At 44.0% G+C, this 14802-nt stretch overlaps 1 protein-coding gene across 2 annotated transcripts in view; it reads left to right on the plus strand.

Moving 5' to 3' along the window:
- Nucleotides 1–14802, plus strand: part of HUNK (hormonally up-regulated Neu-associated kinase) — a 101528-nt gene that overhangs the window by 40672 nt on the left and 46054 nt on the right. For both annotated transcript variants that reach the window (XM_072968471.1, XM_072968481.1), the window contains exon 3: nt 12054–12109. In XM_072968471.1, the coding sequence (XP_072824572.1) occupies nt 12054–12109 (56 nt within the window). The remainder of the gene's footprint in view (nt 1–12053; nt 12110–14802) is intronic.

Consider the following 14802-nt stretch of genomic DNA (forward strand, 5'->3'; position numbering starts at 1 on the left):
AAAGTGCTGACTTCACCAATAAACGCATTGTTCTTCCTTCGTGGAATTGTAATTGATAATTACTCTGAGTTGTTGAGAAAGATTAGGGCTGATGTTTAATTGATTCTCACTTAAAAATCAAGAGGAAGGAAATGACATATATATGTGTGTGTATATATATATATGCACACACGTGTTTAAAATATTTTGTATTGAGATACAATTCACATACTATAAAAGTCACCATTTTAAAGTGTGCAAGTCAGTCGTTTTCAGTATATTCACAGAGTTGTACAACTATCACCACTATATAATTTTAAGGGGGGAGGGTATAGCTCAGAGGGGGAGGGTATAGCTCAAAAGAGGGAGGGTATAGCTCAAGTGGTAGAGTACATGCTTAGCATGCACAAGGTCCTGGGTTCAATCCCCAGTACCTTCTTTACATAAATAAATACATAAGTAAGCCTAATTACCCCCCAAGAAAAAAAATTTTTTTAGAATATTTCCATCAACCCGCCAAAGAAACCCCATACCCATTAGCAGTCAGCCTCCATGCCTGCCCCTCTGACCAGCCTCTGGTAGCCACTAATCTCTCTGTCTCTATGGATTTGCCTATTCTGGACATTTCATATAAATGGAAACAATATGTGGTTTCTTAAGACAGGCTTCTCTCCCTTAACATAATGTTACAAGACTCATACCTGTTGCAGTCTATTAGTCCTTCCTTCATTTAATGACTGAATAACATTCCATTCTCTGGATAATCCACATTTTGTTTATCTGTTCATCCGCTGATGGACATTTGGGTTGTTTCCACCTTTTGGCTGATGTGACTAATGCCACCATGAACATTTACGTGCAAGTTATTGTGTGAACGTATGTTTGCATTTCTTTTGGGGAATTCTACTCTTAGGTGTGGAAGGGCTGTATCACAAGGTAAACTCCAAAGTTTAACCTTTTGAGGAAACATGTTTTTTTAAAAATTCAACTCTTAATGGTGTCTTTTATCTGTTTGAAAGCCATTCATATTCTGATCAGTGAGAAAGCAGCTTCCAGGTCTTTAATCAGTAGAACTCAAGGTGGAGAGGGCTGTCTCTGTACCAGTGGGGTTGGCACTGGGGGATGATCTGCCCTCTGTGCTAGAACCCGGGACAGTGTAGGGGAGGTCCCAGGTTCAGGGAGACACAATGAGGAAGGTCCTGTGTCTCAGGGGGACACTGTGGGGAGGTCTTGGGCTCAGAGGGAGACTGTGGGGGAGGTCCTGGGCTCAGGGGAACACAGTAGGGGAGGTTCTGTGTCTCAGCGGGACACTGTGGGGAGGTCTGGGGCTCAGAGCTTTCCAGGAGCCAGCCTTGGCCAGGCCCCATTCAAGCAGATTATTTCCTCACCAAGGTAAGGCAACCTCTCCATGTACGTATTTTTAGTCACACATATTGTCACGAAATCACGCCTCATTAGAACTCTTTGAGTTTCAATCCACAAGGAAGGGAACATTCAGAAATTTGAAGTGAATAAGACTATTTTTGGCTCTTTCCAACAATACCCTTGTGTAACCTGCCGTGTCATAGTTCTGCCATTATTAGGAAAATGATGGTCGTCAGAGTGCCTGGTTCTGTCTCCGTTGATTAAGATGACAAAGGCAGAAACCTCGCGAATGAATCAGCTTGGATTACCAACTCCGCGGGTCACGGCAGAAAATAGAACCAGGGGAAGAGCTTTCTGAGGGTGTTATTACAAGGGTTTCCTGCTGTCAAAAGTCAGATGCACACTGGACTTTGCAAGATTTTGAGGACAACAAAGAAAAGCCAGTGAAGGCTGCGCCTTGCTGGCTGGTCCCTCCCGCAGGAAATTCTCAACACCCTTTTAAAGTAATTTTAACAAAAATCCAATCCCTCTCAGCACAATTACTGTCAGAATGTCAAAGGAATGAATTTAATAATGTTTTGATAGCAAAGACGGTGTGCCTTTTCTTTCTCTGCTCTCCAGCATTCTATTTCTTCCTCCCTCTTTGGAAATATATTCATAAGCCAATCCTGGCAAAGGCTCAGGTCCTGCGTCTCAGCGGGACACTGTGGGGAGGTCTGGGGCTCCCAGTCAGGGAAGACTGGAAATCTAGGTGTCATTTTGGAGGAGTTCTTCATTTTCCTCGCTAGAAATCAAGTTAATGAGTGTCAACACACACGGACACAAGTGATGAGGTGGCTGAAACCTCACGGGACGATGTTTGTTTAGAATAGACTCATGAGTGGCTTTGCCTGGAATATCTTGACTTTGAAAAGTTCTATACCACTAATTTTTAGCAGACATAATCTGGCTCCCCGCTGGTTATATCCTGTAGCCCTTTTTTGTGATGGAGAATTTTCTCCTTTATGCTGCAAAGGTGGAATGAATTTCATAAATTATTTTGAGGTTAGATTTTTCAAATGAGTAAGAGAATTTATATAGCATTTCAGAGATGTCCCGGAGTCCCCAGCGGGCAGATTTCTGAGCACACAGATCAGATCATCCGAAAGGATTTAGGATGAATTTGGCTACATTATGTGATTTAAAGGGTGTTTGGTTGTGTGTATTAGAGGATGCTCTAAAAGTTCCCGATTAGGCTGATACCATATCGTCATGTCATCGTCAACTTAATGCATCTTAATAGCAGAGCCCTCATTTCCTGTGAAATTAAATCTAAATACTTAAAATTATCTATATGGAACTATTTAAATACCATTTAAAGGAAGAAGATCTTTAAAAATCATGTAACTATGACAAGTGGAAGTGGAAAAAGGAAACGAAACGTCTATAAATCAGACTTCCTTAGCTGGCAGAGAACTTTGTTTTAAACTGGACCTACCATAGCTTTTGTGTCTTTTGCTGCAATAGGGCTGTTTTTAACTTCTGCAAAGTTAGAGTATGGTCTTAACTTCTTTATTATATCGTTTTAGGATTGCCTGAGATACTTTGAGTTTAAAAATCTAATGAGTTTTTTTTTTTCAACCATGCTCACCCAGCGGGGTGCCAAAATCTGATGGTCCCCTAATCTAGGTAGACCGTTGACTCTTAACATCCATCATCAAGAATGCTGATTCTGCTGAGAGGCTAATTTGAGATTCATTTGTTCATTCAGAATAACAAGGTCCAATCAAGCTGTGCAGACAAAACATACCAGGGTACCACAATACCACTGTCCCTAAGCAGGAAGAGACAAGCCATGGGGGCCCGAAGGACTGAGAGAGAGAGAATGACATATGATCAAAGGGAACCGGAGCCTGGGCTTGGCTGTGTGTCATCGCGGCCGCTCCCAGGGCCATGACCTTCCTCACTCATCAACATTGGGAAAGGGCCTTCTGCACGTGGGAGGAATGCAGGGCAAGAGAGGGGACCCTTCTTTGTTCTCGAGGGCCTGACAAGAAGCAGGCCCAAACCTGTACTGGTGGGGTATTAAGAAGTTCTTTTAACTCAGGCTTTCTCAGAGAGAGGAGGGAGGGGAAGTCAGATGAGAAGGGAATGACTTCTGCTCGCACCCAGGGGCTGTTGGAGATCCCAGGGCCTGAGCACCTATCTGGAAGTGCTGATTATGTAGATCAAAGGCTTTTCATTTAATTAGGCTTGAAAAAACATGATGGGAAATAAATTTTACAGAGCTCTAGCCCCACAACTTTGTGGATTGTGATGTACAGTGGTTAGCCGTGTGGATTCCAAAGCCAGACCGCCTGCGTCTGTCCACACGCCGGGTCTGCCTCTTAGAAGCTGCCCTGGGCAGATCACTCAGGCTTTTGTGCCTCTCGCTCCACAGCGACACAATAGAGATAAGGGATTATCCACTTCACGTGGCTGTTGTGAGGATTAAATGAGTCAATTCATGTAAAGTGCTTAACACTGGGACCCTTGGTAAGTACTGAGTACGTGTTTGCTGTGATTACTACTCAGTCTACCTCATTCATTTTATCCACGGAGGCTGAGTTCTGCATGCTCAAGGCCTCACAGCTGTTCTCTGCTTGTGCTGCCCTTGCTGTCTTTGTCTGGCTGAGTCCTGCTCATCTTTCAGGTTCCAGCTCCTCCTCCAGGAGGCCCTCCAGGCTAAGCACCCCACCCCCCACCGCCCCTGTCATAGACTCGCCGGAATTCTACTTTGATCTCCAAATACTCTTCACATGATAACTTGCTTGTTTGGTAACTGTCCTCTGCACAGGCCACCACCTAGCCCAGTGCCCAGCCCAGGACGCACACAGTAAGACTGTTGGATGAATGAAGGGAAACTGAATGAATACAGCTAGTGTCAGAGTTAGCACTGGCGTGGAAGCTTTCTGGTAGCCAGTTGCATGTTCTTTCTGGAATGTTTCGTATTCTCCCTGGAATTTCAAGGGAGTCTCTTCATTGACGTCGTACCAATTTGTTTATTTTTCAGGTCACGATTTGTAGAGTGGCATCTTCTTAGTGAATGACTAGCTGTTTCATTTTATAAACAGAATTTGTTCCTGGGGCATTGTAGGAGCTCAATACAGGTTTCGTTTTGAATAAATAAATTAGGTACACGCTTAACAAATTATTCTTGTGTTTTACCAAATTGCTCATATTGTAAAGAAATCAAAGATTAAAAAATCACTTGGTTTTAATACGGCGCTTTTGAAGATAAAACCTAACCAAAAAAAACCCTCTTGTTCACTGAAAAGTGCCTCTTGCCTTGGGGAGTTACGTACTTTCCTTGAATGCTTTATTCTGGCTTATTACTGAAATCCATCTTGCGGCCATCTGCACAGGCGCAGCTTTCTCCCCCAGACCTAATCCTCTGTGCGCTTGGTCCAGCCTCCCCGCCTCCTGCCCCAGCCCCTTCTCTCTGACCTTTCATTTGAGGGCTCATGCCTCCTGGTACTGTTTGCTTACCGCCAAATGAGCCACCTATTTGAAGTCTTTTCCGGAGTCTCCCCCTTCACTTTGTCTTAGAATCTTTAACGGCCGACCCTCACCTCACCTCACCGGCCTCTCACCTCTTTTTAGAGGTTGTTCAGCTGGGAGCGGCCCACTTTCTCATTTCCACCTGCAAACAGCCCTCTTGTGATGCCATTTTCCAAAGAAGAAGCCGAGGCTCAGGGAGTTTAAGTAAGTTGCCCCAGGCCGCTCAGCGGGTCAGAGACTTGTTGCAGAGACCTGGCCTCGGCTGCCTGTCTTTCTCGCCTCCCCAGGCTGCCATGTTTGTCCAGGCTTTGCCCAGCCCCCCGACTTTGGGCCTTCGCTGGCTCCTCACCAGCTCCTCCAGGTCCCACTCCATCCCTCTCTCCCCTCCCTGGAATCCTGGCAGCTTTCTTCCCCTTGGTTCCTCACTTTCTTTTTGGGTCTCAGCCCTGGGTGGCTCCCGCAGGCTCCTTCTTGAGTTCCTGTCCCTCCGTTGAGGCCTGGGGCTTGTTAGTGGCCCGACCTTCGACCTTCGCTGCATGGCCTGGTGAGGCCCAGGGGAGAAACTTCCTTTGTTCCCAGCCCGGTATTCTGGAAGCATGTGCGTGCACACACACACACACATACAGAGCATGCCCATGTGTACACATGGGCACGTGTGCTCACAAACACACTTGCAGGCATGCATGCAACATATATAGTCACACACGTGCACCCTCATACACGTACTCCTACATGGAGTGTGTGCACTGCCACACACGTGCACACCCATGCACAGACTCAGGTGAGTGTGCACACACACACTCCCACTCCCCACTCCCCCGTGCTGCTCCCATCTGCCTCTGCTCTGCAGGGTCCTAGCAGCTGCCACTTCTCCCCACCCCACCCCCAACCACAGTGCATGGGGACTCTGTGTTTGTTGTTGGCAACGGGGTCCCCCGCTCCACCCCTCTGTTTGGGAGGGCAGTGATTGGAGTTCACTGTGGCCAGTCTCCAAACCCTAGAGATTACCATCTTTTAAAAAATGGAAGGAACCTTGGAGTGGTTGGGTGGGGGGAGGGGGAGGCGTGCTTGGTAGCCCGTGGGTGAACTTTAATTGTTAGTCATGGCCTGTTTGAGCTTGTTCTTTTGAAATAACCTAGAATAAAGGGCTGGTGGTTAGGGCTCTCCCCTGGGCCTTCTCTCAGTCTCTGGAAAAATGCCTCCCCACCCTGAATCCCCACCCCGACTCCCCACCCCCAGACAGTGCAGAGAACAGAATCCAAGGTCAGGTCTGCCAAGGGCCGCCATGATGAGCCCCATTAGGCATTTCTCCCTGAAATTGCCTGGTTACCAGAGAAGGGTCCAGAAGCCTCTGAACCTGCACTCTGGTTGGCCTCCTCTGGGCTGGGCTCCCTCCTCTTGCTTTGCTGAAGGGCCATTTCACTGGCTACTTCCCTTTGTTCCCAAGACACACTGTTCCCACCACTGCCCCTTAGCACTGTCCTAGTCACCAGGTCCTCCATACGAGCTCCATCCCTTTTCTTGCTTGTCCTGATGTTGGAGCAGGCAGATAACTAGATATAAACAGAGAAAGGTGGAGGGGGGGCATGGGCCAAATGGCAGGAAACCATAATCTTGTAAACAGCGGGGGTCCTTGGGAAGACAGAAGAAAGGAGGAACCTCTGGACTGATAAGAGATGACACATTTAGGGGATGACAGGTGTCCTGGAGGCAGGCAAAGAAAGGTGGGAAAGGGCAGAAATTTCCTGTGTCCAAGTATAATTTTGCTCATTATGCCCTCATTACAATAAAATTAGCCTTGCAGATTAGAAGTACCCCTCATGCACTGATGCCCTGATACTTCTGATCCAGACTAAATAAGGACAAATCCCTCCTTCCCTTGGGTAGGTGGAGTTGGGATGAAAGTCAAGGAAGAGGCCCCCAGGCCCTTCCCTCCCCAGTGAATATTCCACCCATTCGTTTTTACACCCAAGGTAACCAAATACCAAAGAAACTTAGTGAAGCTGCTCACCTGAGCCTGCCTGCCCTCCCCTTGAAAGGGTACTGTCCATCACCTAATAAATCCTCGCTTAACTTTCTTGACTTCCACAACTTGGCTCTGAATTCCTTCTGGGATGAGACAAGAACCTAATTGCCAGCAACACTGACTCCTCTTGGAATTCCCTTTTGGCCAAGGAAAGGCTATTGCCTCTCCAGCAGGGACCATTTTCATTCCTTCCCTTTGGCTTTCAGTTATAAGTTCACACCATGTCAAGTTTGCCTGCCACAGAGAGGAGCATCTCACACTGTAGGACTAGAGGAAGAGCCCTCTACTCTCTCTTCACCACAAAGTGATTAATCCAATCAAGGAGCGTTAATGCGAAAGTGAGCATCGCCCCATCATTAAGTGCAAACCATCAACTGTCAGAACCTTCCTTCCCATCTGGTGGCTCTGACACTTAACACAGCCAGTTTGTTCTTGGGATGGAGCTAGGGTAAACCCCATGCTTTTCACTTGGACCACAGGGAACTTTCTGGATAATAGAGGCCTGCCAGTATTTTTTTTTTTTAATGTTACATGGTAATACATTAACACTAAAACCTTAAGAATAAGTTCATCTTTGTTTATTATTCAAGACAATATCTTTCAATTCTGTGGCCTCTTGGTATTTGTGGCCTTTGGGGTCATTGCTGAGTAGCCAGGCAGAGGGTCTGAGTGGCCCACTGTGCTGAATGGATTCTTAATTAACCTCAGGTGGTAAGCATGCTCGAGTGTGAACATCCTGAGTGAGGCAGTTGGTGGTAACCATAGCATTCCTAATACTGACCTCGTAGGAAGGGGAAAGATATCCAGGTACTACTTAAAAAAATTAATAGACTTTAATTTTTAAAGCAGTTTTAAATTTATAGAAAAATTGTGCAAAACTGCAGAGTTCCCAGCTCCCTCCCACATGGTTTGCCCTGTTATTAGTATCTTACAGTAGAATAGTACATTGGTTACAATTGATGAACCAATACTGATATGTTATTATTAATTGTTTCCATTAGGGTTCCTTAGGGTACTCAGTACATTAAGATGCTCTTTGTGTTGTACATTCTATGGGTTTTGACAAATGCATGATGTCATGTCGCCACCATTATAGTATCATACAGAAAAGTTTCACCACCCTAAAAAAATGTGTTCCACCTCTTCTCTCTACCCTTCTTCCTGCAACCTGTGGCAACCAGTGACATTTTCATTGCCTATAGTTTTGTCTTTTCCAGAAAGTCATGTAGCTGGAATTATACAGTACATAGGCTTTTCAGACCACCTTCTTTCACTTAAAGACATGCACTTAAGACTCCTCCATGGCTTTCATGGCTTGATAGCTCATTTCTTTTTGTTGCTTGATGCCCCACAGTTTGTTTATCCATTCACCTACTGAAGGACATCTTGGTTGCTTCCCAGTTTTGACAGTTATGAATAAAGCTGCTGTAAACATTCATGTCCATCAGTTTTCTGTTCGTTTGGGTAGATACCTAGGCTAAAACTACTTTTATTTGTTTTTATTTTTTATTGAAATATAATTGATTTACAATGTTGTTAAAACTATTTTTATTTTGGTGGGGGAGGTAATTAATTAGGTTTACTTATTTATTTATTCTTAGAAGAAACTGGGGATTGAACCTAGGACCTCATGCATGCGAAGCATGCATTCTGCCACTTGAGCTATACCCTCCCCCAAAACTATTTTTAAAAATGTAATTTTAGAGCCTTTTTCCCTAAAGAGTTGGAAGGAAAGTATCCATCCCCTCCTTCTAGGTAAGTCTCCAAAGACAAAGCAGGAGGCGGAACTAAAGCCAGAAGAGGTCTAATGTTCCTTTCATTTGGGTAGACTGAGTACAGAGACAGATGTAGTTACCTTTCCATTAACTAGTCCTGGAACCTTTAGGAGTTAGATTGGTTATTGCTGAAATCCTTTAGAAACCTTAACAAAAGGGTAAGGTCTGCGTAAACAACCAGTTAGCCAGGTTTGCGCTGAGCGTTTTTCCCAGGGGCTGGGGTAGGTTACTATGGGATGCAATGGGTGAAAATAAACCGTGGTTTCATTTTTTTCATTTTGCCTAATAATTACCTTGTAATACTTTCTCCCCTGGTTTTATGACATTTTCCTGATTTTAAAAGTGGGCATTTTTTTTTCTTCTGCATTTTCTCTTATTTTTAGCCTTCCATTTATATCATTTTTCTAATCATTGTGGTTGTTCCCTGGGCTTTTGTGGCCCCAGAATTATCCAGCTTAGTTTTATTATTCTTGTCAATTGCTTTCTTTTACCTCCTGTCTTTAAGCTGTTTTTCTCCCTAGTATTTGTTCTGAACCAAATTTCTCCTTTAATACCTTAGTGTGGCTTCCATTCTTCCCAGGGAAAGAGGTTTAATTTTGCTGGAAATAAACTGTGGCCCTCCTTTAGATGAAAATAGTGCTGCTGCTTTATAATCAGTTTTCACAGAATCACAGTTTGGGCTGTTGCTGGCACAATGTTTTGTGAGTCTTTGCAAGTGGCTGGGAATTACCGTATATGCTTGAATATAAGGTTAAGGTTATATTCTGTCCCCATCATCTCCAGGGAAGAGGAGGTGCCTTACAGAGTGCTTGCCAAGTGTCTCACAGTATGGGAGCACAATCTCAATTATTTTATTTTCAACAACAAAGTACCAGTTAACCTTGACCTGACCCGCTGATGACTTTGGGAACTCTGGAAGTCACCCGAGGAAGCCAACAGAAAGGGAGGCAAAGACATTTTATATAGTTTTGATAATAACTTCTAAAGGGATATGACATAATTGCGAGCACTTGTGAGACGACTCTAAACTCAATTCACTGAACGGTGAATTTATAGACATTCAGAATGGATGCCTGGGATAGTATTTCCAGCAAGTGCATCATGCACAGATTTGAAAAGTGCTTCATCTCAAACATCCAGTCCACCTAAAGATCACGTTACACTGGAAACACCCTGTGATGATGCTCTCTGTCATCCTGCTCCTGCCTGCGACAAGTTTGAATAAAATTGTTTTATAAAATGTGAGGGTATGGGAGTGATATTTCTAAGATTAATTATATTAACCTTATAGTATCTGCTCTTGAATATGATGGTGCAGCTCTATAGATAAATAGTATAATCATTTGGTAATTTCATTGCATTTCTAAAAATTATGTCTCTGTGCTTTTCAAAACCCCTCCTGAGGGGCAGGGTCTACCCACTGGAAGAGTGAGGAAGATCACCTTATACTGGGGGACACCCTGCATTTGGACATATGTGATATCTTTTAACGGCTGGGCAGTTTTTCAGTACTCTGTGTACTGTTTTGTTTGAATTGAAGTGAAGGTATACAGTTCTTCCTCCCATTGGTGGGGGTGTGTGTGTGTGGTTTGGGAACTATGTTTATCTTCCCCAACTGCCAGGTTCCGCGCAATCTCCCTTCTCATCCGGGTGTCCAGCCCTAAGGCTACCAGCCACCTTCCAATTTTGCAATCCTCCGGTCAGGTTTTCAGAGCTGGTCTTTTTCTGCATTTGACTTAACTCTTCTCATCTTGAAATGCTGCCTCTTGTCATTCCTGTGCTGATACTTCCCCGACTGTTCCCTCCCAGCCAGCTCTGGATGTCAGTGTTCCCACCAGGATGTCATCCTTGGTTCCCCCGCCCCCATCATCCTCTTCCCTTTCCCTGGGCATCTCCTGTCCTTTCAAGGCTCAACCTCCACCCATACTGAGGTTGAAAATTGGTAGCCTGTGGGCTGTATCTTGCCTGCGAGGTTGGCCCACGCATTGTGGTTGTTACTGTTGTTTCAGATGTGAATTTGTTGCCAACATTTAAAAATTGGGATCGAATCCAGATTTCTGGCTTCTCTTGGAAAACAGGAGGAGGTGGCAGTGCTGAGACCGAGCTGTGAGCTGCTGTCCCCGTTAGATGGGACACTTCGTGCTCTCCTGGGCTACCACGGTCCTAGAAGCTGCTCCCTTCTGCCTCAGCTCTTCTGACGAACTGCTATCAGTTGTTGTTTTTGTTTACCATGACCACGCTATTCTAGTTCGTACAACAGAGATAAGAGGACAAAAATAATTCTTTTGCCCATATCTCTATTCACAAGTGGGAAAAATAAAAACTGGACCAAGGATGCTATGTTTCAAGACAGTGGGAGAAAGCATTTTGTGTGTGTATAGAAGGGAGGAATATTCTTCTATATTTAATATTCATGGTGTGTCTGAGTTGAGAGGCTACAACCTAAGATGCTCATAATCATTGACGTAGATGGTTTATTATTTTGCCCACATTTTTTAATTCTGGAATTCTAAACAATCACTTTGATAATTAGATGCACTGATATTTACTAGGTATGGAATGTGCAAAGGTACTGGGGCACAGTGGTAAGCAAGGCAGACGTGTTTCCTGCCTTCGAGGGGCTGACAGTCAGCCTGTATGGATGCCACAGGCCCCTCACTCAGCATGACCCTGAGTGCATTTCTTCCTCCCACCTCCTCCAGTCAGCTCAGTGTCCACGACCAAAGTCACCCATCATCTGATTAGCACTTAATTCCCTTTGGTCATGTCATGTTAACATGTCCTCAGGCATAATACCAGGGATTAGGACCCTGACATCTTTGGGGTTTATTTTTCTGCCTACTGTAATAGCTGCTTGCTAAATAGATTAATTTATTACCACCTACCAATTTGTGGATAACACTTGGGCTCCAAGCTTGGAGGTTGTAGGACTAATAATTATGTCAGATTTCATTTTTTTTTTTTAAACTGCTTTCCTCCATCTTTCTTACTCTGGCTGGTGTTGCTCACCGACTCACAAACACGTGGCCACATTTGCATTTCCCGACTGTTCTAGCGGAGCCTGCCTGGAATGACGTCTTCCACCGTCTCCCAAGCCCGGTTTCCTTCACTTCCAAGTTTCAGCGTTGGTCCCACTTTTCCCAGAAACTGGTTTGTTCCGCCCTCCTTGCTGTCTGTCTTCTCTGAAATCATGTAGCTTTTTCAGTCTGCTGCAATTACTTATATCACGTTCTATAAATATTTACTTATCGATTGTGTGAGTTTTGGCAGAAAGCTTTATGAGTTGGTTCAAAGTGGCTCTTAAACAGTTCATTTTCTTTCAGAAGCAAAATGTTATTCCACTGTTTCAAGTACTTACCTGAAATGTTGTATGGTTTTCTTTATTTCAGAGACTTGAAGATAGAAAACTTGCTGCTAGATGAAGACAATAATATCAAGCTGATCGGTATGACTTTTTTTTCCTTAAGCAAGATTATCCTTCAAGTGGTGTGTTGTCAGTTCTCAATTATTTATTTTCTGACTTTGAAAATTATCATGGTCTATTTCTAATCCCCAAACAATACTTCTAGAGTATCACCTTTTACCTTCAATATTTAATAATAGTTTTGAAAATGAAAATTAATTTTAATAATAATTGAAACATAAAACTAGTTCTTAGGATTATTCAAACTTCTGCTTCTCCATTAATTCAGGTGGAGCTGAACTTTTCTAGGGGCTCTGTTCATTTGAATTCACCAGAAAGCTTCTTAAAAATAGTGGAACATTGTTTGATTCAGAAATGCTGCCCTTAGCTTGACCACGCCTTATTCCTCTTCTCAATGAATGCAGAGGCACTGAAATAAGAGGAACGTGACTTGCTTTCTCTTTTTAATCCCTTTATCCCAGCCCTGTAGTACACTGGTGGTCGTGCAGAGAGAAACCCCCACGGAGGGCTACTTAGAGGTCTGTGCCAATCAGAAGGAGGGAGGTTCTGGAATGGAGTGAGTCACCATCGGTTTACAATTCAGGGTCCATATGCGAATTCACACTCACTGTTTGGAAGAGTCATGTTTCTGTTTGCCTGCATGTTTGCAGGGCATCATTTTTATACCCAGATGTGAGCACCGTCTTTTACTCCTTTTTTTCTTTTCCCACCTAAAATGCAAGTAGTTTCTTCCACCTTGATCTACTTCAAACAACTTTATATTAGGAGTAAAGAGAAGACTCATAGAACTTTGTGAATTTAACATTCATACCCAAGAAGGAAATTTTGCTTGGCAAATACTGAAAACCATCTCAAGACTTTCTAAAACATATCATTCAGATGACCAGTTATATTCTTTGGAATCCCAGTTGGCTTCCAACCCAGAAACAGGCAAGGTGCTGCAGGGACACCAGACCCCTTGGCTGGGTGATTAAGCACCATTGACAGGTGTTGATAAACGCACTCGTTATTAGAAGATTAATAAGAGGAAACTGATTCCTGCCCCCCCAAAGGTTTTATAGGATATATTCTTAAAAGATTCTTGGGCGATTTGAAGAGTTTTGTTTTTTTTTATCAGATTGTTTTGCTATCGCATTTTCGTTGTCCTGAGGGCAAAATACAGCAGCATTCAAGGCAGACGTTGAAATGCCTGTAGGATGTCTTTCTGGCCGTTGTTTCCAGGATCTGTGGCGTAAACAAAGGCACGTCCTAGTCCGGGGGTGAGGGATGGAGGAAAGGAGTTTGTTTTGTAAGTTCCCTGGCAGGCTGCTGTGGAACTTGCCTTCAGATAATGTGGTGGTGACAGTGACAGGGTTTCCCTAAAGCAGCAGAGATTGTAAGAGAACAGGCTGTGTGAAGGCCGGATGCACATTCCAGTACGAGTTAGAATAATTCGTTTCCCTGTGCGTCGTCTAGATGGAGGCTGGTAATTCTAGCAAACTGCAGACCTTGGGGGGTGGTCTCCATTCCCGCTCAGCATCCCGCATCTTCCTCTCACTTTGCCTCCCTCTCTGCCTCTGTCCTTGCTCTCTCTTCTCTTTCTTCAGGCCTTAGGTGACCATTTATAAGAGCAGGTGTGTCCGAAGGAATAAACGATGTTGAAAAGCTCAGACATTTTCACTGCTGAGAAGATTCTGAAAGAACCAATCTCTGTAAATAGCGGATGCATTTATAAGTAGCTCAGAGATTAGTTGCCTAATAAACCCTCTTAGAGGAGACCTGCGCAAAGAAGATGAGGGAAGGATAGACCTGAATTAGAGCCCACGGTTCCCCTGGAGGTGAGTGGGGGGACCCTTTAGATACCAGGAACCATTTTATTCAAGTGCCTCCGAGTTGTCACCTCTTAGCTTGGCAGCCACTGGACTGGCACCCACATAGGCATCGCAGCTCATCTGGACAAAATGTCAGAAACCAGGTGTCAGAAACCTGAATTCCCAAAACTGCTGGGAAGGAGGCTCCGATCCCTGGATGTCCCTTTGTTAGAACTTTTCACTTGGCGCCCAGTTCTCTCCTGATCAGCTCAAACCCAAGAGCACTAAGGCACAACTCAATGGAAAGAGACATTCTGCCATCCCGGAGGGCAGCTGCGAACTGCCTTTAGTTTAGTAGAATCTGCATTTCCTCATTTTTTCTTACAGAGCAGGCTGGAGGAGGGAAGGAATAGTGCTGGAGGCAAGGAAGGCCCAGTGTCTTGCGGGCTTTCTTGTCCCTGGGTTGGGCAATTTGGAGCAAATGCCTCCACAACTGTCTCTGCAACTTCAAAGCCCTTTGAACCTTTTCTTCAAAGGGATTACCTAGTTGTTTATTCAAAGGTTAATTATAGCTATTAGCATTTTCTTTTAATAGTTTCTCTTTCTTTGAAATAATTTGATTTAAATAAATTTACTTAAGCCATGTAAGCCGTGTTTCAAGTTAACTAGAATTAACCAGAATAAGATTTGATATAATCAGGGTTCCCCCTCCTTAAAAAAAAAAAAAAAAGCAGGCTGATGTTTTTAGTTTAGTATAATCTTAAAATATAAGAGCCACAGCTTACAACAGTTTTGCACTTCAGTTTTCCAAAACAGCGTTCGTTGGGGTGTTTTTTGAGATTCATTTTGTAGCTCTCAGAAAATTGACTGATAATTGGTTTATGTGTTTACCAAATCTAATTGAGGCAGACCAGTGTGGCATTA

The sequence above is a fragment of the Vicugna pacos genome, chromosome 1 (assembly GCF_048564905.1).
Source record: "Vicugna pacos chromosome 1, VicPac4, whole genome shotgun sequence".
Classification (NCBI taxonomy): Eukaryota; Metazoa; Chordata; class Mammalia; order Artiodactyla; family Camelidae; genus Vicugna; species Vicugna pacos.